The sequence below is a fragment of the Rhinolophus sinicus genome, linkage group LG03 (assembly GCF_036562045.2).
Source record: "Rhinolophus sinicus isolate RSC01 linkage group LG03, ASM3656204v1, whole genome shotgun sequence".
Classification (NCBI taxonomy): Eukaryota; Metazoa; Chordata; class Mammalia; order Chiroptera; family Rhinolophidae; genus Rhinolophus; species Rhinolophus sinicus.
This window is the reverse complement of record NC_133753.1, coordinates 55,702,034-55,729,462: the sequence shown is the minus strand read 5'-3', so window position 1 is coordinate 55,729,462 and position 27,429 is coordinate 55,702,034. Positions and strand designations below refer to the sequence as shown.

Sequence of the window (27,429 nt, the reverse complement as noted above, 5' to 3'; positions counted from 1 at the left end):
ACTGAAACACTTGGATTCCCTTTCAAGGTCAGTGGATGCATAAACACGCTGATGTACTGTACAAGAGGCCTGAAGACACAAGATCAGGAATATTAAAACAAATGAATAAAAAAGGGTGAACTTACCTGTTTGTTTCTTTCAAACCAATGTATGCTTGTGCTATTTCACCTTTATCTTTCATTTTTTGTACGTCTTCCAAAAGTATTGTGGAATCTGTCATTGTATTCTGAAGGAGGAAATGACACATTTCCACATTCATTAAGAATCAACTCAGAAGCTTTGGACCACATACATGTTTCTTTCCTCCAGAATAGAGGGCTTTATGTGCTCCCCCACAGCTCGGCCCCTCCCGAGCATCAGCTCCAGCCACAAAAATGCAAGAGGAGAGGGGGTCAGGCAGCTAAGAGAGAGGAAGCTTCGGTCCCTTTCCTGAGAATCCTTAATGCTCCATTACAAAGGTAGTGAGATTCTAGGGTACCATTGCCCTGTAAACAAAACAACTGATGGGCTATGTGTGTTTTACATTATGTGTGTCGGGGTAGAGAGAATACAGCATCAGAACAATAATCAGGCAAGATCACTAAATAACTATTTAGTGAAATGGACAAAGCTGTTCTTTCTACTACTTTCTGATCAGTTATAATAAAACAAAAACACCCCAATAAAACACTAAACGTTTGACATAAACCTCATTTTTCCATTAAAAACTCAGTACAGATAAGATGGCATTTATATAACATGCTTTAGCAAAATTAAGTTTTTTTCCCTCACTTCTTTAGATAAATATAAATGGGGAGGATTTAGCTTCTTGTAAATATCTATCATCTGCTGTTATTCAATTCTTTTTCCCTCTATTACAGTATAGCATGACGCTTTTGAAATAAACATCTGACAGGTCAGAATTACTAAAGATTTTGTACAAAAAAGGAATTTTCTGCTAACATTTCTACTTCCCTTTTTGGTCTAATCTATCTGACAACCAATGTAATTTCAAAATCTTGCTTCTACTCAGCTACTCTCTTTACCTCTCTCCTAAATCAGGGCAAGAACAGACAATAAGAACTACTGCTCTATAGTTTCTAATGAAAAGTACACTTTAGAACCCAAGGGCCCACTCCATTTGCCTCAATAGTATATATGTCTGATCCTTTGGTCATGGTTTGCTCTATAGTCTGGTTTCACAATGAAATGGTGTCAATAGGATACACTTCAAATACCATGACCTTAGAGACCAGATTCAAGATAACTTTAATGCCAAGTAGAGCCAACAAATACTTGCTTTTGAATTTCAGCATTCATAAGAAGCATCCTTTTTTTAAAAATCCCACTTTTCTCCTAATGTTGTCCTTTTGTGAGTTTATAAATGCTTCCTTAGAGAAAACCAAATATAATCTGATAAAAGCTATTAACAAAAGCTTATATTTTATTGAATTTTAAATGTCTTTCCCATAAACACCCCATATAGCATTTCTTTATCTGTTTTATAAATATTTTAGTACAAATTTCATAGAAAATTTCTTTTTCCTTTTTCCCCGCAAGGCAGAAAATCTTTCTATTCTATAAAGGGTCATTCATACTCAGATTTTGAAATTTTAAGTAATCACTCCCAAAGGCCCAGATTCTATAATGCTACATGGATACTCTGATATGAGGACCTACCTACAGGATGTGGTCTTGAACTTTTAGTAAATTAGCTAACTCGCCTAATTAACTAATCCTAAAGAAAGATAGGCTTCTTAGTATGGTGCCGTCCTGGCAGCAGGTGGTCAGTCCACCCTTCGCTCATCGGGCCTATCTTAGCTAAGAAGCAGTGGTTGGTGCCTGAGATCACACTTGGACGGCCAGTGTTAGGAAGTTCTGACTCACTGCCCAGTTTGTCTGCCCCAATTCAGTGGCCAGAAGTGATGAAAGGGTTGCACCATGTGGAAAAGTCCCAGCCTCCTCAGGAAGGGTGTGCTCAGCAACTCCGGCTCCTCTTTGCATTGGCCAACAAGCCCACAGCCCACAGAAATGAGAGCATGGGAGAGCCTGTGCGTTGGAGTGAGCTCCAAGTTAGGGGCGTCCCTCCCCCACCTGGGATGGCTTAGCATAACTACTACAGTGAGCCACGGAGCTGACTGTGAATTAGCAGTTGTGGAGCCCTCGCTGTGGGCCAGACTGGAGCCTGTTACATCCGTATTTTCCCATTCACCTCCCAAATAAGGAGGGGTTAACATAGGAAATCAATTTGTAAATACAAAAATAGACTTGGTGTCCAGAAAGCGTCAACTACATATATAAAGCGATATTTGTAAACTACAATTAGGATTAAATAGAAGTACTTACTAAAAATTTTGTAATTACCTTGTCATCCTGAAAAATCACAAATCAGTGAGCATAAAAAAAAAGGAGAAAACATAAATAAATAAATAAATAAATAAATTCCATAAATAAATTCCATCAAGTCCCCATCATAACAAATAAAAGCTAACTGTAAAAACCACAAATTGTTTCTCCTAAAACTATTTCGATAAATAAATTAATATTCACGGAACTGACATGAAATGGACATTACTGTCTATTTATGTGATGACAACGCTTAATTCTCAGGAACAAGTGCTTGAAATCCTTTTTGAGTTGTTGTTTTTTCCCCTAATTGTAAAGTATTTTTGAGTATGTGAGAAAATGAACCTCCTGTTAATGTATATGGGTGAAATTTTTATCCTCGGTCTGTGAGAGTTATAGCAATGCCCTGATAGGATGTCATTTGTCCAAGTAAAGCCTCCCAGAACACTCGTGGAAGTGGAGCAGATAAACCAGACCTGGCCAGGCTGGATCATGCCTTGCTCACTGGGTGTCACTCACCACTGTTCTGCACGGGAGTTGTAAAATGATGAGTCTATGACTTAGAAACTGAGTGGAACGAATAGCCCTGTGGTATCTGAAAGGTCTCAATCAGCATCATAGGCATTTTTCTGAGGACAGGACAAGCTGCTGCCAGGTGTAAGCTGGGAGCTTGGAAAGCAGGGACTTCAGTTTGACAGAGCCAGCCCACTAGGGGCTGGCAAGCAGTTGTTACATGGAGTATGTGAGATGGGTAAGTGAGAATGTGTGATCCTAGAACGATGTGCTCTGTTAGCTGGATTGATTTTTGTGCCCCTTGGTTCATTTTTCTTTTCCTTAACTTTTACTAAAATTTCTTGTGAGAATACCAGTTTGTTACAAGGGAATCAGAGAAAGGAATCCCGATTGTGGACTCTGCTCCAGCTAGCATGCCGAGGGAGCCTTGTTTCATGAGGCCCAACCACAGTGGTCATCATGGGAACCAAAGTGAGACAGGTGAGATGTGCAGGGCCCAGCCAAAGGAGAGCTTCACCTCTCCAACTTCTCATTTCAGAATTAAGGGGTATGTGATTTGTTTTAAAATAAGGAAGCCCTTTCTTTATATAACTCCACTTATTAGTAGAACATACCCCCTGGGAGTCTTCAGTCACACACCTCATTTTGATAATTGGATATTTTTTCCGGATTAATCCTAGGTGAGAGTTGCCTTTATCAATCCAGACTTACGCACCAGGTTCACTATCTTAACCACATGCAGAACTATCATTTCTGAGAGACACACTCTCAGATCTTTCAGGCATCCAGTTCATCTTGTATCACAGTCATATTTTATACAGCATGTCACGCAGTTGGGATAGTTGACGGCCTAAAGTCTTGATAACACTTTGCTGCACGCACATGGGCAGGGATACAGGTTAGGCTCTAAGACGATTACTCAGACCATTTTTGTCTGAGGGCAAATTACAAAGAGGCCCTTTTCTGATCAGCATATGGCAGTGATAGATCTCTAATTACCTGGGGGCAGGGAAGGACTTCAAAGAGCCATCTACATTCTCCAGTGTGGGTCCTTCCTGTTGAGTCACTAAACACAGCCCCTCCCCACTGGGACAGCTCCCACTATTAAACAGAACTCCCTAAAGTGAGCAGAAATCATCTCTATGTAACTTCCACTGACTGATCTCATTTCTAACCTTTTCATATGTTGCCTTCCCAGTTAAACAGGCTATTTTCAACAAATAATTTTAAAGTTGTATTTTACACCTTCCCACAGCAAGACAATTTATGAATTTTGTATTTAATAGAATTTTATTTTTGATCAAAATTTATTGTGGCCACATTACTACAAAAAGATTAATTTTAAAAGCCCTTTGCTCATGAGTGAGAGATGAAACTTTGAAGATCATTTGGGATTTCATTGGCTTTTTGCTCATTTTAATTGACACAACAGTTTTAAAACAACATTGAGATTTTTTTTGCTTTAAAATGATGATATCCTCAATTAGATTAAAAATGCTCTTAAGTGTTTGCTTCATTTTAAATGGGAGGGAAAGGCTAGGAAGAAATAGGGGCCAGCCCCCAAACACCCTCTTTGGCCACTTGCTCGTTCTTACCTTGGGTTGGATGGCCTCTTTCTGGCTCACCAGCTGAGACCTCAAGATTAGGACTTCCTCTTTGCGGACGTCCAGTTCCTCACTCACAGAGGTCAGCTGCTCCATGAGGACACGGTAGGCGGGTGCTCCTGGAGCAGTCACCTCGGGGGCACTCTTCTCACTAAGGGCCTTGCGTAACTCATTTAACTCATTTTTTAGTTTTTTGTTTTCTGATTCTAGTTCTTGACGCTGTATGTAGAGACAAAGAATAGTTCATCACTGTCATTCTCAGCTTTACATTGGAATGCTCATCTTCCCCCAAGATTGTAGAAGAATTCTTCTGGAAAAGGTCATCAGAGCTACCCTAGTGAATGGCTTCCAGGTTCTACTGAGAGCTCTGCTTGCAAATTTAGGAAGTCTGACATCCAGTGGAATTGAGCAAGGTGAATGGTAGCTTACTTCAATCAACCCAAATTCCAGAGTCAAATTTATTCCAGGCCTGCCCAGGGCGTGTTCACAGGCCCGGAGAGATTGCTGAGTTCCCAGGGATGAGTTTAGCCTAGCCCTAGGAGCGCAGGTTTCATTTGTGGGTAAATATAAGGGCAACTATGAGGGTCCAGCTGGTCAGGTTATATCCAATGAAAATTTCAAATGAGTAGATCCCTGAAATCTTGGGTAGCATCCTCTTAATTCCTTTGTAAAGCAGAATGGAAAGATCACTGAAATCTTAGGCTTTTAACTTCTAATAAAAAAAATTACCATATTATTTAAACCAATAAAATTCCCTTTAGCATTTTGGTGACAACAAATGGTATTTTTTTCATATTTACTTCCTGTATGGCACGCTTTGAAGTTGCTGGCAGAAGCTTAGAGGTGGCAGGAGAGGATGGGCCACCTCTTCCTTTGGCCGTCTGGATGGACATACTCATCCTGTGCCCCCCCCATACTTGCACACACTGCCCGCCCCCCTTGTGCCACCAGTTAGCACTGCCCTCTGCACGTTCTGCTCACATAACAGCAGTGCAAACCCCGAATAGAGCTCTGATACTAAACTGTATTTACTGACATTGAAACACAAATGTCAAAGGATACCGGTTGGCAGACACTGAAGTAGACAGTCATTTAAAAGCACCGTGGTGCCTTATTTAGTCTCACAAGGTTCTGATTCTGGAAAGCAGAGGAAGGAGCCAGGTGGGACACAGCCTGCTCTGTATCAAGGAATGGGCCTTGTTTTTCTTTTTTAAACTTCAACTCTTGTGTTACCCAAGATGCTTTGTATTTCAGGAACTACTGTTCCTAATCCAGTGCCTTTTCCTGTGTTCAACTGCTCTGGGACACACGGCGGCAGCTTACCACTGTCTAGGTAGACACTGCCTTTAACCAGTAAGAAGACAAAATTCTCCACCTGCATCCTCACCTCTCAACTGTTTTTTAAAAATAAGTTAAAATATGTTTCTACTCTGCAAACTAATAGCTAGCTACCTTTGTCAACAACACATAGTTTCAGTAGGTTTGGTGGTTAGAGCAGGGGACTGGGAGCCAGAGACCCCTATGTTCAAATCCTGTCTAGTTTCTAGTGGGATTATCTTAGGGAAGTTATATATATATCTCTTAGCCTCAATTTCCTCATCCATAAAATGAGAACTAAAATACTGACTTTCAGGATTGTTATAAGCATTAAAACTGATATATAAAGTATCTGTATTTAAAAATGATGATAATGACAGCAGCCAGCATTTGTTGGGTACTTACTATGTGCTGGGCACTATTCTAAGCAGTTTACATAGACTACTTCATATAATCTTCATGACAGTCCTATAAAATAAATATTATCATTATTCCCATTTTTCAGATGAGAAAACTGAGGCACAGAAAGGATACATAACCTGCATGCAGCCACATAGTGGAGGATCTAGCATTTGAACTCAGGCAGTCTGACACTAGAGTTCAAATCCTTTACTACCTTCTGTAGGTTCCAATGGCAGCTACTGGTCCTGTTTTTGCTTAGACTGAACTCTAGCTTACATGAAATAGATTCTACAAAAGGGAAGAACACAAGGCTACACATAATGCCTGAATAAGGCTTAAGCTAGGGCCTTGGGTGCCCTTAAGGATGTTCCATAAGAAATAGAGAGGCTCTGAGCAGGCCTCTTGCCAAAACATGATATTCCGCCTTGGGCAGAAACTTCCCATTACCTTGAGTGACTCATATTCCAGTTCTGCACCTCTAATTGGTGGTCGTTCTTCTTCCTAGGGAAAAATATAAAGTTTTCGACTTTACAAAGAAGTAGTTATATTTTAATTGTTACATTTTTACTCAGAATATTTCCTTGCTCTGCAGACAACAGTGAGGAGAGTTTAGCCCGTCACTACTTAAACCAAAGGCTGCTTGGTTAAGGTATTCCTGGGATGAGCTCCCATTAAAGCAGAGACAGCAGAACTGGAGCCTCTGGGCCCCATTTGCCTGCGGGCCTGGGCACTGTGTGTGTGTGTGTGTGTGTGTGTGTGTGTGTGTGTGTGTGTGTGTGTGTATCTGTGTGTGTGTTCGTTGCAGCTCCACGCACCTTTGCCCTGCTTCGAAGCACCTGCTCCTCTTTGCGGTCCAGCTCATCCTGCATCACCTGCTTCTCCTGCTCCAGCTCCGTGACCCGTTTCTGGAGCTTGAGGAACAATGACATATCCAGAGGCACCTTCCTCTCGCTTGGCTCCTAAACCCCAGAAAAAATAAGATGGTTGAGACGATCCAAAAGGCGTACAAGCCAATTAGAAAATGATGAATGGCCCAACAGAAAAATAGGCTAACTTACAGAAGAAATATAAATGGCTGAAGAATATACAAATAACATGTCCAACCCAGCTAATAACTGGAGACATGCAAGTTAAACAACAGTGAGGGTCTACTTCTCCCCTCACATTAAGATTAATGATGCCATGTATCAGTAACAGTGTCTTATATGATATTAGTGGAAATAGAAGTAGGACTTTTAAAAGAGCAAGTTAGCTGTACTTATTAACATCTAAATGTGTGATAGACACCCTTTAACCTAGCAATCCATGTTTAAGACTTAATCCTACAGAAATATTTATACAAGTACACAGAAATATATGGAAAAATATGTTCATTCATTGCAGCATTTTTTGTAATTGCAAAAAACTTGAAAGAACTTGCAAAAAACTTGAAAGAACCCAAATGTTAGTCAATAGGAGAGTTGCTTAAATAAATTATGGTATAGGCCAACTGTGACATACTTTAAGCTGTTAAAAAGAATGAAGTAGATCTACATGAGGAAATAAATGTGTCCTAGATAAAACTATTAACTGAAATACACAAGTTGCAGGACAGTATTTATATTATGATCTTATATTGTGCTTAAAAAACAAACAAATATTCGTGACTTTTAAACATATCTAGCACATGGCATATAAAAACCTAGAAGGCCATCAATGGTTACATTGGAGAATGGGAGGTATTAGGTTGGTGCAAAAGTAATTGCAGATTAAAAGGTTAAAAATTACAAAAACCACAATTACTTTTGCACCAACCTAATACTATGGGAAAGTTTCATTTAATACTTTATACATTCTATATTTGAATTCTTTTGTAACCAGGAAAAATGATTTTTGAAAAGGTGAAGTGCCAGCATAAATACTTGAGATCAAGCAGAGAGAAAACTGAAAAACCAAAACATATATATCCCTTAATAAACTGAAAGATAACCTAGTAGCATTTTAAAAGTATGTCAATTGGTTCTAAAACAGTGAAAACTACTAGGATAAATAAAGACACATGAATTAAAGCTAAGCAAATGGAGAGAACTAACCACCATCATGGAAGTTCTGAGAGTGCCCTAATTGTTTTATCTTGAATACTTTGGTTTTGAACTTTTAATGAGGTAAGAAGAGAAAGAATTGTATCCTTAGAGTTAATGGAAAGAATAAGGAGTCTCTTTGTTAGATAGAAAGAAACAGAACAATAACAATAACATTTATTTAATTAAATAGTCAAAGTATAATTCTTAACTGGTTAGCAAATCTTATATTTCCAATTGTCAGTTTTTAAAAAGAATGTTTTTTTTCTGATATAAAGGCAAAATAAGTTTTTATAGAAAATTTAGGAAATAAGAAACATACAAAGAAGAAAAATGCAGGCATAATCTCATATCCAGAAAAAACTCACAATTTTTCTATGCTATTTTTTCTCTAGATTTATAGAATTGGAATAATATTTTTGTTATAATTTTATTTTGTCTTTTAAACTTAGCATCATATTACAATTGTTTTCCAAATTTATGATGTGACATTTTAAACCTTAATTTGTAATGGCTGTGTTGACACGTGTATCATCATTTGCTTTGCTATTACCTTACTGATAGGGAGGTTACGCCTACATTTTTACTATTGAAATATACTAAGATGAATATCCTAGCACAAATATCTCAACTTTCACATTTTTAAATCTGTTAAATTGGTTGGGCCAGTTTATACTCCATCAGCAAACACCACCTTGCCTGGAAGAGCAATGACTGTTATAAAAAAAACAAAAAAAAAATTGTCTCAGTTGATAGACCAAAAGTGATAGTTCATTATTGTTTTAATTTACACTTCTTTGCCTTTTGATAAGGTTGAATAATTTTTATATTCATTGGCTATCATTGGTCGTCTGTGAATTCTTAGTAGTGTCACGTTCAGTGTTATCGCAGTTCTAAAAAAAAAAAACACCTAAGAAGAATCAACTAAACTAAGAAGTCAGACATTTATAGGTTGTCAAGGTCATTTACCTACAAACTAGTTAGATCTGGGCTTTTTCTTATTGTCCACTTTTGTAATGCTAAACAGTAAGAGAAAGTTTAGATATATGATCTTCACCATACAGTCTAGCCTGACTTAGAACAAAGATAACATCCTGCCTGAACATGAATTACTATAGAATTCATTCATACAAAAACTCATTTCAATACATCTCACAAATACTTATATTTTAGCAATGTAAACATTCCATATTATGTATTTTTAATATATATCTATTAATGATATATGTGTCCGTGAAATTTCTAATTATTTAATGTTTTTTACGCTGTAATAGAAGACTTTGTCCTATGAAAAAAATATAATATTAAAGTGTCATCATTGTACCTAAAATGTTGCCATTTGGGAATCATTTCTCTCAGCCTTGAATGGGCATTTTTGTTTAAAAGGAATCCTCTCATTAAAATAGGATGGGGTAACTTTTTAGCTATCAGTTAATACTGTACAAAGAATTAGGTGATTGCTAGATAACAGCAACTTTCTATAGATAGGAACATTAAAACAGATGGAAGAACACAAAAAATAACATTTAAGAAGTGCAAAATTGCTTGAGGCATAATGATTGGTAAGAGTGCTCTGGATGGCGCCCATTTTTCTCCCCCACGACACATCTAATTGAAGAGATACCATTTGTCTTCCCTATACGACTGCACATGAGCAAGAAGGAAGACTAGGGGTCAGGCCCAGGGCAGAAAGCTCCGTGGTCTGTCCTGTGGTGAAGACAACACTCCCAGCCAAAGCCAGCTACATTTCCCATCACGTACTTATGAGTAGGCACAAGGAACAAGCATGACTAGTCTGGTGAAAAGCCTTCCCGGTCACTGAGAGAAGGTTCGGGGGCAATGCCCCGTGCTTGAGAAGGACAGTACACAATGCTCTAAGACCTGTCTGTGACTTCTGGAGTCCCATTCATAGTCATTATCCAAACGCTATGAGAAACGTACTGAATCTCACTCTAACCGATCTCTTAACTTGAGAAAAGATTCGGTAGAAAACAGATAAGAATTAGAAACAAAAGGCTTACCCCTCCTCTCAAATCTGTAAGAATTTGGAGAATACTTGAAAAGAGTAGAGACCTTGACAAGTACTGTTACTGGTAAAAATTACATTAAGCATATAAACGTTTTTGAGTTTACAAATATAATGCCCTCAATCAAAACTACCAACAAGAGGACTCTTTGGCCTGAGTTAATACTAATTAATTTGCAACACAACCTTTTTGCCATGGCTTTCTCCCTCCCTTGCAGGAGCTGCTCATGGTGTTACATTGAAACCAACAGTTTGTAAAGCACTTACTTCCCTGAGACTACTGAAAGGAGTATTCCCACTAAGACCAACAGGATGTGATCCAAAAACCTTCATATCCACTAGAGGCTCAGAAATTGTCATTTTGAAATCTTCAAAATTTAATTTTGTAGGCGTCTCCAAAGATGGCCACCAACGTTTCCTCCTAACACAAATGCCTTTCCTCCCACCAAGAGACGAAGTTTATTCCCTTCCCCATGAATTTGGGCTGGCCTTGTCATTTGTTTTGACCATAGAATGTGGCAGAATTGACACTGTGCCAGTTCGGGGCCTGGCCCTAGGAGGCCTGGCATCATTTGCTTTGTCTCTTAGAACCCACTCACCACGCTGCTAAAGAGAGAAGCCCCAGGGAGAGGCCCGAACAACACCGGGCAGAACGGCTCAGTCAAAACCCAAAGAGCGTGAGCAATAATAAACTGCTGTTATTTGAAACCACTAAAGTTTGCGATGGTTTGTTGCACACTTGGAACAACCTCTCTCTGCTGTGTACTGGCCACACTGCTGTGTTGAGAGTCTCCAGCCTAATGTCAGCTATAGACAGAGATGGGACTGGAGAACTACACAGTAGAATCCCTGGATGGGAGGAGGTAGAGTACGAAGCACCAAACAGACAAGCCCTAGGGAGGATACTGGCCCTGCCATTTACAAGTAACTTAGCTTTCTTGCAAGTATGATTCCAACTTGTATATATATATGACATCCCAACTATGTAACATTTTTCTTTAAAATGATCAGAATGAGAAGGCAGGAACCTTTCATTCTTAAGTAAAAATAAGACAAGAAAGGAAAGAATCATTCTATTTTTTTTTCAGCTGATCTGAAAGATGTCTATTCCTGACTTGGCCATTTTCTCAGAGTATGATATAAAAATAGAAGAGTTGTGCTTCAATTACCCATTACTGAAACTAATGTCATAGTTGAAAAGAAGATCTGAGACTTGGTTTGGGAACAATCTAACTTAAAGTCACTGTACTCTTGGAGTTACAGTAATATGTCATTTTGGTTTTGTACCACATAACAGAAAACACTAAGGCAGATTTATAAGCTGTTTTCCATGAATATTTGTGGAAGAAAATGACATTGGTAAACACTGTCATGAAACAGAGGCAGTAATTTTGCTAAACTCTTGGGCAGTGGTATTTGTAAGATTCAAGGGCAAAGGGCTTACTTTTTAAACAATTTACCTCCACCTGAAATAAATTCATGACAGACTATATTTCTACACATAGAATAAGTTGAGGTGTAAAAGGGAATTACAAAAGGGAAAATCTGGTCATCAAAATTACATTAAAAATTAAAATGTCTATTGACAAAAAGTATGTGCGATAAGTATGTATGCACACAGCTAATTAAGCACCTATGAGTCACTTATGAAGAATCAACAGTTCAAACCAAATGTTATGGGCAAATGGGGTCCACTCTGCAATGGAAATGTTCTGTTATAGCAGCGTGATCACATTCTACTGTTAGTGACAGGTGTCTAAACGTACCTCTGTCCTCAACGGAATGTCTTCAGTTTCTGCAAGTTCAGAGCTAAAGGTGTATTCGGACTCATTGCTGCTGTGGGTGGAGTCTGTTCTCTTGTGTCCAGGCTTAGGCACATGCTGCAAGGCAAATAAACCGGACATAATGAACACAACATCACCAAAGCAGCCATAGTCAAGGCAGCGTCCACTGTAACGTGGTTCTAAGCCCCACTCACTGACTTGCTGTTCTCATGCTCAACTGATGTGTGCCATGTTGCCTTGACTGAACCCTCACGAAAGGGTGAAGTTCTGAGCGGAAAGAAAGTGGGAGATGCACCAGCAGGGCGTGACAAGAACCGCTGTAAAACCAAATGCTCAAATGAAGATCATCTGTGATGATCAGTGGAGATGTCTTCAGGTTTTTAAAGTTGTCAGTGGCCAGCCAGTCACACCGGATGAAGTGCAGGTATGATGCCTCGGCACCCAAGCACTGACTTCAGTCTTGTGATCAAGTAAAACTGACCAAAGTTCACACGATATGCTTAATGACAGCATAACCATTTTACTGCTCTGTATTTGGGTATAAATAGGCAGGGAGGGAGGGAGGGCAGGAGGGAGGTAGGGAAGGAAGGAGGGAGGGAAGGAAGGAAAGAAGGAAGGAAAGAAGGGAGGAAGGAAGGGAGGAAGGAAGGAAAAATGGGAGGGAGGGAGGGAGTTTCACTTAGGTGACTATAATTTCTGTCACTTTTATGCATGAAGTTGACTCTGGAGTCAGCAATGGGAAGGATGCACCGTGCAGGAGAGACAAGAAACTGCTCAAAGAATCCTCTGAAGATCCTTGGGTTATTAATTCAGGAGTCAAGGTGACAATTTTATGACATGCTTATGAAATTGCATTCAGAAAGCTTGTGGGGAATAGGAAAATTAAGCAATTGTCATCCTTTCCTTTCTGAAGGAGCTTGAAGGAAGAAGGAATAAAAGGCTGGGTTTGTGCCCCTCACCCCTAGTGTGCCCTCAGCAGAAGAGGTGGTGAGGTTCAGAGGCCTAGATCTCGCAGGACTATCGATCCAGGGAGCTTCAGCAAGGCCTCTGAGAGCTTTCTGGTCTGTCCAATTTCCTTTCCTCCTTCTCCCCACTGCAGGAAGAACCCGAAGCCACAAAGAGCTTCTCTGCCTCTTTCCTTCCAAACATCCAGGTGTATGGAGAGAGATCCATCTGTGCAGCCACAGGGAAGCCAGCAGGCTGAGGCTGTTGGAAGTCTCCCAGGCCGGCCCAGCCTGTCCTCCAGTATGTAGGGAAGACCCATGCACACCAGAACCTCTGCACTCTATAGCAGCTGGGGTGCACATTAAAGGAGAGAACTGCCACACATCAAGCCAAAGGCATTCAGGTTTACTCTCTGTTTATACACACAGGTGCTCTTCGATTTCCTAGTCCAAGCCAACATTTGTATAGGATGATGTCTATTTAATAAATTGGTTGTGTCATTAAGAGAAACAGGTAGGTCCAGAAACCCTAGGACAAAGATTTTTAATAAGCTTATTAAAGAGGAGTAAGACCCCTAGTTTTTTCCTACATGTGTGTATTATTAGACACATGTTAAAGTATGAATAGAAGCAATACTGTATATTTGCTACTTAATGTAACTTTTGGATACACGGCGGTTAAGTGCTCTGGGTCTGAAACAGGAGAGAGCTGAGTAGGAATCCCAGCTCTGCCACCTACCTGTCCCTTACCCACCTTCTCCAGGCCTCCCTTTCATCATACCGATAAAGGGGACTATAATATTATCTACCTCACAGGATTTATGTGAGGATTAAAGAAGACAGTGCAAGTAAAGACTTCAGCATAGCACCTGGGATATAACAGGCATACAATTAACGGTAAGTGACGCTGTTGTAATTGTTAGGACCCTGCAGTAATTCAACAACTACCTTGTTGGTGGCCTTTCAGTTTTTATTCAATGTTATTCAGTTATAAGGACAAACAACTGACTTGATCATCTTGTTTTTCAAGATCTGCATGCAGCCCCTCCTCTTTCCCTTCTGTCATCTCTCCCATAGTTCCTTCTTTTCTTGAATCCGTTTTACCCCCTTCATCAGGATTAATGACCCTACTGGTGACTGATGGATTCCTTCCTTACTTGGAATTAATTTATCTTCAAACACTTCACAAGCCTGGATTCCCTTGCCTCATTACCCTTTCATTGTTGGCTTGAAACTCTTTAGCCCTGGATCAGTCTTTTCTCATTGCCGCTGCCCTCCAATTGAATGTTCCTGGAGAAAAATCCCACGACACTTCTTGGTACCAGCGAAAACAAATCTAGGCCCTGGTACTCAGTGGCATTATCTTTGGCCCCTGTATGGCACAGAGTAAGGGAAGCCCTGAGGCAGTCTATCCATTCCCCTCTCTTAAGTGTTCCCACCATCCATTTGAGGAATTTGTTTACTACAAAATGCTTCTTTAGCCTTGTGGCAGTGAGAGCTCCATTTGCAGAGAAGTGTCAATGAAATATTAGGCAAGTACCCACCTGTTAGTTGTAAAGTTCTATCTAAACATTAAAATAAGAGCTGTTGCTATTAATATTTTAATTAGTCCTAAATTCTAAAGGCAAATTTTTATTCTCTGCAATCCCCAGCAAACACTTCCTGCAATCTGCGATCTTGATTGCATCTGGAGCTAGGAAATGAGACCTAATGAAGAGTAGGCTAGAAAGCAAGCAACCTCTGAGCTTCCTTCCTCTGCTCTTTTCCTTTCCCTTCCTCTGAGCATTCTGTTACCCAAGAGGAATGACAATGAGTCATAGTCACACAATAGAGAGGGTTATAGGCTGAGAAATCAGAAATCAAGCAGCTGAACTGCCCCTGGAACTTGGTTACATCTTTTTTTCCCCCACAGCACTGCTGAGGACAGAATGGATAGCAGGCAGAGACTTGCTCAGCAGGAAGGAGTAGCCAGTCCTGTGAAGCTGCTGGAGGACGGCCATTACTGGAGGGTCTTTTCTACAGATGGCTCCCTCTCTGACTGAGCAGACTAGCTAACCTCACAGATGTCCCTAGAATGTGCTCCGGGAGTGAGATAAATGGCATATGCTTCTCTCATTTTGTTTTCTGAGGTTTATAAGGCATACACTGTTTAAAAAGTCCAAAAAATTCTGTAGGGAAAAAAAAATCTGTTTATCTCTATGTAAACAGGTTGATCCTCACCTTATTTGACCTCAATTATTTACTTTCCCAATGCCACTTCTTAGCATCCCAAGTAACTAGGGGCCTCAGAAACACCCCGTGGGATACAAAGCTCAGCTCTAGCCATAGCTGAAGCATAGATTAACCACAAATGTTGGTGCGGTTATCCTGTAAATAGGATACAAATACTCACAAGAATGGAACTCTGGGGAGCACGATGTTGAAAGACAGAAAAAGAACTCAAGAGAAAGCTGAGAATGAGAAAATGTGAAAGAAGAAATGTGACTTTGCAAATGTCACATTTTTAAAATTTTGTCAAAGGATCCAGATAGAAGCAAAATTTGAAGCAAATACCCCAGAGATAATCAAATTACTTTTTTTTAAAAAAAATAAGATATTTTTTAAATAAGATATTTGAGAGCATTTCTGGCCATTTGTGCCAGGAGGGTATCTTTAAGGCTGATACTTTTAGGGAACAAGGGAGCTAGGGAATTCTTTGTTTCCCGATAACAGGTGAAGCAGAACAGGGAGGGAGAGAAGAACTATTAAAAGTACGGGAGGTACACTGCCAGATGCAGAAGAGTCTTTGAAATAGATAAGTTATTACAAATAGAGGCTGAACTTTCTTTTTGTAGGAATATGTCTTTGAAATTATAATAAAAACCAGTGGAGAAACTACTCAATTATATGTATATTCGCTTTATATTCAAATTTTACATTAAGTCATTCAATACATAAAGTCTAGGTGTACTGACTTTATACCGTCGTATAGTCCAGTCTTCAAAGTGTTCGACTTTATTACGTATTTATGAATAATGTCATATGATTTCTGGAATTTGCTTTAAAACAATCCAATCCATTGGGTGGGATGGGACGGGGGGGTGGGTAGAATGGAGGGTAGAAATGTGTTGACCATTTTGGAATCGGGGGATGAGTACATGGAGTACATGGGGGTTCATTCTGCTGTTCTATCTACTTTTGAATGTGTCTAAACTTTTGCATTGAAAAGAAGCACATGACTCACCACCATCAGAGTCATTTCTTCTTTGAGGTCATCATATCGTTCTTCTAAGCGACTGAACTCATTCAAAAGGTTCTGGTATCTCAGCCTTTCATCGTTAAGATCGAGTTCCAGTTGTTTTGTTTCTTCTACTAACTTCTTCTCCATAGTCTCTGAAAGAAAAGTATACCAAAGATGGCTCCACACTTACACTGACTTCCAGTTTCTCTGCAACTCTGCAAGGGATTTTACTTTTAGCACCACTATGATCTATGAAGACTATCGTCATAGTGAATGTAGGAAAAGAAAATATCATGACCAAAAACTGAAATAATTGATTCATAAAAACAACCATCATCTACTGAGTTCTTCCATGTACTACAGACTAGCGCCACTAGTTCACTCAGTGGTTACAGCATATCCTTGACAAACTTCCATTAGTCATTGTCTAGTAATAAAAGTACATATTTTTTATTCCAATAGTATTCTATTTCAGGCTATTCATAAAATTCTTTTGTCCAAGTTAGTACATGCTGTTAAAAAGTCAGAGATATTCCTCAAGCCTCTGAGGGAATGGTGGCTTCTCAGAGGACCTGGCTATCCTACTCTACAGAATCTCCGTTCATCTCAGTCCTGGGTTCTATTTACCAATTTCCTGCACTCTGAATTCCCTCGCTGTCATATTACTCCCCCATTTCTAACCAGAAGAGATCCCCATGCCTGGTCATGTGTGTTGTTACTTCTCCTATGTGCTGCTGGGGACCACGACCTTCCTTTTACCCACTCCACTCTGCCCTGTCTGTTGCCAGAAGCCTGCATTTGCTTAGCACAGCATCTGGAGGCTGGAGATGAGCCCCTGAGTGCAGATTAAGCAAAGTGAAAAAAACCTCAAAGCTCAGCTATGTTTTAACTCAATGAGCCAACCATCCATATTTATAAATGTTAAGCTTCCTACCACTATGGCCCATTTTACCTTCATATTTTGTGGCTAAATCTTCATCTGCCCTGCCTGCTTCTGCTGCTTCACTATTTGTTTCTCTGTCAGCTCCATGAGGACAACGGCTGCAAGTGTCTTACCACGACTGTTTCTCTGGTGCCCAGCACAGTGTTTCCTTACCACAGGGCTTTCATCATTTGTAAATGAAGGAATGAAAGAATTTCTTCTCCCTATAACAGTCTATAAATTGCCTGTTATTCCCACCATTTGTAGAAGCTGCCCAAGGCTATCAATAGATTTTCCCTAGGGAAACCCATTATTAGTTCTTTGTTCTTATCATTCAGTCAGTTTTGAATAACATTTTATATTTTCCCGGAAGTATTCTCATCATTCTGAATCTTTCCATCACTTCTGCACCCTAGCAGACTTCTTTCTATGTCTTTAGTGACTGTTTCTCCCTTCCCTTCTTAGTTTTCTTTTCTGGCTTCTTCTTCTTCTTTTTTGTTAAAAATCTAAACCCTTACATATGGTCATCCTATAAGGCTTAATTCCATATTTTCTTCTCTTTCTTTTACCTTATTTCCTTTAATTGGGAGGGAGGGGGCGGTGTGGGGAAAGCACAAAGGGCTCTCTTATCACCATAGTGTTAGTGGGTACCTTACGGCTCATTTCTTTCTCTCTCTAGTCTTCAATCTCAGTTTGCTTTCAGAACATCTCTATCTGCAGGCACTAGCTGACGTCCAAAATTTAGCACTCTAACCAACTGATCTCATTAATTTTCCTCATGAACGGGTACTTTTTTCCCCTCAATTTCCTCAATACTAATAACATACGTCATATCAAAACTTTAGATATTTTTATTCCTTTTATGAATATAACATCAAAAATGCTAACATTGTGTTGATTCTTTTAATATATCCTCATTCCAATCCATCACTTCCTTTCCATTTCCACCACCAATTACTTTAGTTCAGATCTGTATCTTCTTATCCAGTGTATCTATATGTGGATTCCTTGTAAATTATCACTCCAATCTCTCACGAAGAGAAAACTGAACAAATGGCCACATCTAGTTAGTTCTCTATTCAAAAAATTGGTGAGTGTTTTGTTTGTTTGTTTCTTTTTTGGTCTGGTGGCAAAGAGTGGTTGATCTTGGGAGAATAATATACATTGGTTTAAAAATAAATAAATAAATAAATAAATAAATAAATAAATAAATAAATAAATAAATAAATAAATAAAAAGACTACATACAGACAGATATACCCATTAGCTCAAGAATTTTTCCTAAATCAACAGGAATCCTATAAGCCATAACTGATTAATCATACATGAAGAACAATTAATTTCTTAAATTACATATATTGACTAATTACATATGATATTTATGAAATATTAGTTCACATTTGTTCATAAAGAGACCAGATTTATAAGTTCGCCAACTAATTCAACCAAAATATTTATAGCACTTGCCTCTTAGAACTTCATAAACTTACTGATGACAGTCTCAACTCTTAAAAATATTTAAGCTCTAAGCAAAGCTCTAACTTATAAAACTTTGGTCTGAGGTAGGTTGGCATGCATTAGGTTGAGACCACGTGAGCTTTACCTGTCATCTCCTTTGCCTGCTCCACGATAAGATGATTAAGGGTCTCTTTTTCCTGCTTCAGCAAAGTATTTTCTTCCTTCAGATTTGACACCAGCTATAAAATGAAACAATAAACTGAGGTGACTGCAATAAACAGATGAAGCCCAGAACGAAGTATAAAGACCACATGCAGTCACTCCTTCTTTCCACATCTCTCTGCCGAGTTATATCTAGTCACCTTTCAAACTTGGCTCAAGCATTATCCCCTCCAGAGAGCCTTCCTGAAAATTCCTTCCAAGTAGATGTCTCTCGTCTGGGCTACTACAAGACCCTCCTTGTCTCGGCCTCTTTAGAGCCCTTATAAATGATTTACTTTCACTTCCCTAATAGACTAGAAATTCCTGGAGGACAGAGATGATTGCTGCTGTTGTTCTCCTTTGTACCTTGAGCATTTAGCAATTGCCTGGCACCTAGTAAGAATTTGCTCTTAAGGCAAGGATAATGCTTTCCTCACCTCAACAGCCTGACACAAAGCCTATGTGTATCCATGATTCAAGTAGAGACTGAAGAGGTTAAGAAAGACATGAAGGGTATTTGGGTTCTGGAAATTCACTGAAGACTTTCTGAAGTTCCCTGCTGTCTGTCTTTAAAAAAGACAAAACTCCTTTCAAGAGTTTTGCAAAGTTGCAAACTAGTCCTTTGATTCCACATTTAAGGACTGACCTTAAAATAGTGTGAATGAGAACTCATAGACACAGACAATAGTTTAGTGGTTACCAGAGGGTAAGGGGGCTGGGGGGTGGGAGATGAGGGTAAAGGGGATCAAATATATGGTGATGGAAGGAGAACTGACTCTGGGTGGTGAACACACAATGGGATTTATAGATGATGTAATACAGAATTGTACACCTGAAATCTATGTAATTTTACTAACAATTGTCACCCCAATAAATTAAAAAAAAAAATAGTGTGAATGGACGTTAAGTCCACTAAACTGTACACTTAAGAATGGTTAATATGGTACATTTTATATTATGTATATGTATATTTTACCACGACTTTTTTTTTTTTTTTTAAGCATTGACTTTTAACTTTCTAGTTCCTGGTTGGGTAACAATTCCCTGGAAGCAAAAATCAAAACCAAAGATAACTTTGCAAAGTTCATAATTTACTCAGTTCATCTCTGGAATAAAACGTGTGCTTGAAATGAGTGAAATCTGAATTCCTTTCTCTAATCATAAGTTCAGGGAGCTCTCAAAGGGATAGATTTAATAATAAAGAGAAAGTGTCAGGAGGACAGAGATAGAGAAAGAGGACTCTGACTAAGGAATCCTAAAGAACAAGGAAGTTAGATAACACTGTGCCACAGCAGAAGTCAGTCCAGAAGGTGTCCCTCTGATGGTCCAGTCTCTTCCCTCCGTACACAATGCCCTTAACATCAGCCCTCAGTAGAAAGGCCCAAATTCTCTATGTACTCTTGAGAGAAGATGTGCTTTGTCAGGGGTGTGCAACCAATAACTTGTGGTGCTTTCTCAAATACATGTGCCTAGCCCACACTCCTAGAGCTTGGGCAGGTATACTTTTAAAAACTCGCCAGCAGATGCTGATACACACTCCTGGTTAAGAACCACAGTTCTGGCTTACCTTCTAGGCTCCTTGATCAGTTTGACTGGGAATGTAGCTTTCCTAACCATAAAGCTGGCTGTCACAGTGAAAGTTTGCATTTTTCCCCACTACTACACTCAGTCCAAAAGAATCTACTATAGCTATCCCTGTGAAAAGCAGAAGATAATAAGATAAAAAGAAAGGAGAAATCTGAATCTGCTCATGTGCAATATTCTATCATACTAGAAAGGTATGAACTTGACTTTGAAGAGGAAAAGAGAATATTCCCACCAAGCTTAAATAGTCAATAGATTCAGAGGAATCTGGAAAGCTTCTGTGGACTCAGGAAATGTGAGAGAGAGAGAGAGAGAGAGAGAGAGAGAGAGAGAGAAAGAGATCTTCAACCTCAAGAGTATTTCTTTGAATGCATATTTGAATTTTGACAGAATAAGCTTTCCATGTCAAAATAACATATATTAATGGCCCTGCTGTTTCCCTAGACAGCGCTCAGATCTACTAGAGATATAGGAGTAATTATTTTGTTCGGACCTGAATACCATGGAAGAATTATAATTTTATTAGCTACACTATCCCACCTGAATTGCATCTAAGCTCCTTCTGAGCTTCTCACTCCATATGTTGTGGTTAACATTCAAAAGTCAGCACAAAAACAGCACATTGGGATTCTTGCCCACGGTTACAACCAATAGAGTCAACCTGTTTTCATTTTAAAGACAGTCATCCTAGTGGAATCTCTGAAAATTACTTTTTTCCAGTACGCCTTATGTTGAGGTGCTTTTATTTGGTTTAAACAATACATCTCATTGCCGATTGAGAACCTTAATGTTTTTTTTCTGTGTTTAGTAAAGTTTTGACATAAGTTAATACAAATTTGTAATGTGGAAGCACTGATCAATCGGTAAGGATTTTATTTTATTTTATTTTATTTTATTTTATTTTATTTTATTTTATTTTATTTTATTTTATTATTTTATTTTATTTTATTTTTTTGGTTCAATGTGCATAGCAGCTCTTGGCTACAATCAGTGCGCGGACATTTAGATTTCTCCTTCTTGGACCTCTTAGCACAGCCTTAATGCAGGTTTCCAGAATGGCCTCTAGCATCAGCTATTAACAGTTCATTGTTTGACTTGCTTCTTAATCGTGTTAACCCTACAGAAGAAAAAGGAATCTACACTCCATCCAGGACTATGCATTTAAAGAGGGACTTTGCCATTAATTATGTTCTTACAATACTGCCTTTCCTCTGTTCTCATTAGAGTCAAAAAGTTCTACTAAAAGACCTACATCTACTCATCCATAATGTGGAAGAAATGCTTGGGAAACACTAATAATGAACAGTAAAACAACTGAAATTTGTATTTCAGCTTTGATTGAAACCAACATTGAACAACAAGGGCCAGGTCAATATGACAGCACATTTCTTTTGTGAAAGGAGTAGATGGGGAGGGAGATGACATTAGTTCCTTCCTACCTGCTCAGTTTCTTGTTTGTATTTATCTGCACGTTCCTCAATGGATTTTTTCTCTGACCGAGTTTGTTCCAGATCTTTCCGGAGCTTGGCAATTTCTTCCTGCAGACTGAGGACCCGCCCAGTGGCAATCTTAGCTTCCTCCTCACTTAGCTGAAGACGCTCTAAGTCACTTCGTAGTTTCTCTGTCTCAGAGTTGTATATTCCTTCCAGATTGGTCAGTTTCTCCATGAGGCATTTGTAGTCTTTGTTCTTTAAACACACACATAAGTAACAATAAGTAAATATACACATCATCAAATGTATTTAGTGAGAAAACCATGCTTATTCATCATATTTGTGCTGTATCATCATAGCATTGATGTAGTATCTGACCAAAATTCTAACCACAACATTTATAACACAATCAATACCCTCTTCGTGATACAAAGAGAGAACAGGCACCATTACTTCTGTTTACATCATGAGCAACATAGATATGATTTTCTCAGTCACAAGGTGAGTTGCCATCGTAAAGTTTTAATTTCCTGATTCATAATCCAGAAATAGGAAAATCTATACTTGCTTTTCAAAACAAATCGGTGTACTACTAAAAGCCCCGTGCTAGCCAAGCGATGCATAAGAAAGATAAAATGGCATTAAAATCACAAATTTTTGACAAATCTCTTTGTTTACTATCTCAAAACTCCTCCTCCCACTCAGAAAACCTTTCTGATGAACCCTATTTCATTCTGGTTTTCTTTGCCCTCCTTAACATCTATGCATTATTAAATCACCTTTATATCATTTGCATGCCCTAAAATATTACTTAGTAACTATCTCTAAGAAATCAAACTTTGATGTCTGCAAATAGACTGTAGATTCCTTGGAAGCAGGGACATCTTCCTGTTCCTTTCGCCCTCTCGGTCCTAAACAACCTGCAAAGGGAACATTGCACTACATGCAAATGGACGGTAATGGCGAAAGAGCTCTGTAAAACATAAAGTACAATATGGCTCTCGGTCAATGTTTGGAGCACCAGTAAATCTGCTGTTTTCTCAGAAATAATTTCCTGCCTCAGTCCTTGTAATTGTAATATACCCTATGAGCTTGTCACTATTTCCACACTCATTACTGTCATTATTTCACTTTCTTGCTAAGACTGAAAGGTACAGTCAGGGGAGACGATGCTGCACGTAATCCCCGTGGGTTTCTGGAGGCGCGCTCCACTTTCAGAGTTCCTGTTTAAAACACACCTGCTCATCCACTTTGCGCTGCAACTGCATGATCTTGTTCTCCATGCCAATGTGCAGTTTCTTGTAGCGCTCCACGGAACGGGCCTCAATCTTGAGTTTTTTCAGCTCGCGCTTGGCCATCATCCGCCGGAAGCAGCACTGAAGGTAGATGATGGCATGCATGCTCCTCTTGTAGCGGGTACGAGCCAGCCAGCCCCGGACCCACTTCTGGATGACTACTGCTTTGTGCTCATAGAGTATCTGCAGAGAAGGGTAAGGGCAAGTAATGTCAGGCCCTGGACTAGACTCAGAGTTCAGTTCTATCAACCTATGCCTGTCAGGCTGAGAATCCATAAATCACCTAAAGGGAAAGACACAAAAGCTGAAGTACCAATGTATTATGTGGATTGTACATATCACAAGTATATGGAAGAACAAAATATTTTTAAAAGTGATTTAAAAAGACTTTAAAAGGTAATTAGAGATAGAGTATACACATAGAAGCTGTCTAAATAAAAGGTACCATATTACTAAAAGGCAAACAATCCTAGAAAGAAATAAAAAACCCACTAGGTTTCTTCCTGGAATATGATATCTGTTAGCAACAGGTGATCCTCTATAAAATGAACAGAATTTGGCACCCTGTGAATTATGCGCTACTAAAATAAAAGACTTACCCACCACACTTACTGCTGATACCATCTCACTGTGTATTAGGTCACTGTGTATTAGGACACAGGGTATGGCTAGTAAGCTGGCTATACAGGCTAACAGTTGGAGTACAGCAAAGTGTATTACTGATTTATTGATTTTTTTTTCAGAAACAAACAAAAACGTGACACTCTTAGTTGCCCAATTTGAGGAACACCATTCTAGTGAGGATTTCCCAGTGTTCCTTCAAATGTAGCAGGAATCCACCTATGGAATTCAAAGGTAGTAGGGATAAAGTTTTAAAAGGAAGACTAAAAGTAAGATGAAGTAAACGAATCTTAATTTTGATTTAATATTAAAAAAAAGTTACCCTAAACTTATAAGCAATTTGTTTATAACTAAATGGTTGCCTTGCAAGATGAATTTGTCACTAACAACCATCAAGCAGAGACTGGGTAAATAATTTCAGGAATGATGGAGAAGAAATTCTTGAAATTAATAAAACTTGAACTAGCAAAGCCTTCTAAGGTCCTCTAAGTCTATGATTTTATGAAGCAACTCTTGCATGATATAAATGATACTTAAATGTATGCATGTGATTAAGGACTTTTAGTGATTATTACAAATGGACACAACATATCCCTCATGAAACTTCCTAAATGTTAAAATCTCTGAAATCATCTATTCAAATAGATAGCAGTTTAATGAGATCATTAAAAGAACAGTTCCTATTTTTAGGTTATATGAGTATATCTGAGAAAAACAATGAAAAAAATGTGCCATTCTAGAGGATACATTTAGGAAATAAGTGGTTAAGTTTTCAGTCCTCAAATACAGGAGAAACATAGATGGAGACCTAGACAGTATCTTCAACTAAGTCCAGGCTGCACCTTTGGGCTGTTTTCCTAACGCTAAAGCAGCCTTCAGTTTCCAGTTGGTGTGGTTACTGTGCAGCCTGCTGCAGGGAGGCTGGGCGTCCCGAGCTCTCCCTGAACATCGCATCCCTAGGGAACCCCTTGTTTTACCCAGATGACTAGTGACCAACTGGACAACACTCAGTGAAGGTAAATTGGAGGCTTTCAGACTTTAAAACTCAAGCAGCACACAGTGGCAAAGCTATTAATGCCCATTTTCCTATTCCATTTCCTTATCTCCATGTAGCTTCAGACATTGGTCCATTTCTATAATTTCAGTCAAATGGAAACAGTGTATAATTAGAGTTTCCATTCTCGTTTCATTTCCATCAGTGAGTCAGAGAAATTAAACAATATTCCTCTCCCTGTAAGACTCCCAAGCCCCATGAAGAGGAAGCTTGGACCGGAAACACTACCAGAAGGAGCACTAATGGGGTGCTTTTGGCCTATACGTGATCTAGCTTCTAACCTGCCACCCCCACTGTGTCACCACAGTGGGAGCTAAGCTGCCAGAGACTGTTACTGCTAAACCAATGGCCTCAAAATCCAGTTCAGATGTTCCTGAGGAGAGTAGTGAGGGAAATGGAAGGGTAACCAGTTTCCTGTATCCAAAAGGTCAAGTTTAATAAGGATTTTCCCTCCCCTGAAAGCTCATGCTTGTGAAGAAAGAACACCAGACTATAAAGCCAGCACGGGCAGAAAGACCTGCAGTAGCCGTCTACAAAATTTCTTCAAAACACAGCTATTAAACATGCTCATTCAAGCCTCATTAGCTTTCTATTTTTCTTTGTTGTCTAAACTTACTTCAAAATAAGGAAGTGAAATACATACATGAATAGAGGCTAGGTCACGCCCACATACTGCCTATGCTTAGACAGCTGTCCCTCAAAACACTCTATTGATGTTCCTTTTAACTGTGGTGCCCCTAAAGCGCTGAGATCCAGACTGGATTTCCTAAAGGACAGACTCAAAATTGTGCCAAAATAAAAGAGAAAAACCTTTCATTAACAAGGTCATATATTATCAGAGGTGATGATTAAAATGAATCTGGTGATCCATTATCTAAAGTCATGTTGATTATTGCTAGATATAAAGATTATTTGTCAAAAAAAACTTCTAGAGAATCATATTGCAAGTTTATGTTAGTTTAACCACATTAATGTTATTTATTTCCTTTTCACCATGGTAAAATTATTCCAAGATGATTTCACTCTTGGAACAATCTTCTACCCATTAGTCATATATCCTACCTAGTCAAAGCCCATGATAACTGAATAAAGTCCCCCAAAGATATCAGATCCTAATCTCTGGAATCTGTAAATGATACTTTATTTGACAAAAGGATCTCTATAGATGTGATTAAGAATCTTGAGATGAGATTATACTGGCTTATCCTGGTGGGCCCTAAATCCATCACAAATATTCTCATAAGAGACAGACAAATGAAGCGAAGTTACACACAAAGAGAAGAGGATGATGTGAAGATGGAGGCAGAGATTAGAGTGACGTGGCCACAAACTCAAGATATACTGGTAGCCACCGGAAGCTGGAAGAGGTAAGGACCAGATTCTCTCCTAGAACTTCTGGAGAGAGTGCAGCTCTGCTGACACCCTGATTTTGGCCCAGTGACACTGGTTTTGGGGTTTTGGCCTCTAGAACTGTGAGAGAATAAATTTCTGTTGTTTTAAGCAACCAAGTTGGTACTGTAATTTATTACAGCAGCCACAGGAAACTAATACACTAGCTTTTTTTCAAATTACATAGACAAGGGGAAGAAAAGGAGGTAAATTTTCTTTTTCCGTTGTCTGGTTAATAAATATATGTACTAATTTAAAAATATGCTTCAAATGTTGGTTGTCTCCATATGGTTCCTATGTCCATAGGAGCCCCTGTAGTGACTTTGTACAGATGTGGAATTTGATTTACTGTTAATAGAATGAATAAACAAAGTTGAAAATAATGGCTCACCTTGCGATACCTATTTCTGGCCAAGTAGCCTCGTAAATAAGACTGAAGAACAATAGTGGCAGCTCGCGTGACCTTGTACCTCCTTCGGGCTATATGCATCCGCCAGTACTTCTGAATGGTCGTTGCTGCCCTGGTTCTGCGCAGGAACTTCGTGTAGCTGGCCAAAGGAAAGGGTCGTGCAGTTGTCAGTAATTGAAAAACCCAGGAATATATTTGGTAGAAATTTAAAGCACTAATATCTTTGGCATAACAAGTAGTACTTCCATGGTATCATGATAATAATATACATAGTAAATCAACATTTATATTTCTAATATTTATATAGCAATTTATATTTCCTTAAAATATGTTTGCATTCACTATCTCATTTGAGCCTTCCCTAACCCTGAACAGTAGGATGTCTCATATTACCTGATTTTACAATAAAGGAAGTAAAGCTCACAAAGGTTCATTCTTCCTAGAATAGTGCTCACCATCCCAGGCTAAGTTCCCCTTTCATAGCAGACCAGCTGTACACAGCAAGCCCATACTTACTTATCACCAGTTTTCTTAGATCTACCCATTGTAGACCTAATGTGCAATATTTTCCCAAATATATCCATATGGGCAAAGTCTTTAGCATTGGTTCATTTCTACTGATATTTCTAAATTAAAATTATCCCTGTTAGGCCATATTTAGGCCAGGAACAGGAAACTTCCTATCTTAAAAGCCATCTTGTCTTGCTTTGTACCTTGTACCTGCCGGCTTGTGTTTGCCTTAGGCCTGGAGAAGCCACCTGGAATGTAGAAACCATCTTATCCTGTCCTGCTTTGTACTTTGTCTCCTAGGGGCTTGTGATCAGTGGGCCTGGGCAGACCTGGGCAGTCCAGACAGAGGCTTGGGGGC

At 39.1% G+C, this 27,429-nt stretch overlaps 1 protein-coding gene across 1 annotated transcript in view; it reads right to left on the bottom strand.

The window, feature by feature from the left end:
• The window catches only part of MYO5A (myosin VA), a 159,624-nt gene that overhangs the window by 26,714 nt on the left and 105,481 nt on the right, over positions 1–27,429 (bottom strand). The window contains exons 20-30 of the mRNA XM_074327734.1: positions 26,544–26,700; positions 23,032–23,271; positions 21,800–22,048; positions 18,721–18,814; positions 16,199–16,347; positions 12,014–12,127; positions 6,977–7,120; positions 6,609–6,662; positions 4,434–4,661; positions 2,344–2,352; positions 126–226 (exon numbers count right to left, since the gene is read on the bottom strand). Coding sequence (XP_074183835.1) covers positions 126–226; positions 2,344–2,352; positions 4,434–4,661; positions 6,609–6,662; positions 6,977–7,120; positions 12,014–12,127; positions 16,199–16,347; positions 18,721–18,814; positions 21,800–22,048; positions 23,032–23,271; positions 26,544–26,700 — 1,539 coding nt within the window. The remainder of the gene's footprint in view (positions 1–125; positions 227–2,343; positions 2,353–4,433; positions 4,662–6,608; positions 6,663–6,976; positions 7,121–12,013; positions 12,128–16,198; positions 16,348–18,720; positions 18,815–21,799; positions 22,049–23,031; positions 23,272–26,543; positions 26,701–27,429) is intronic.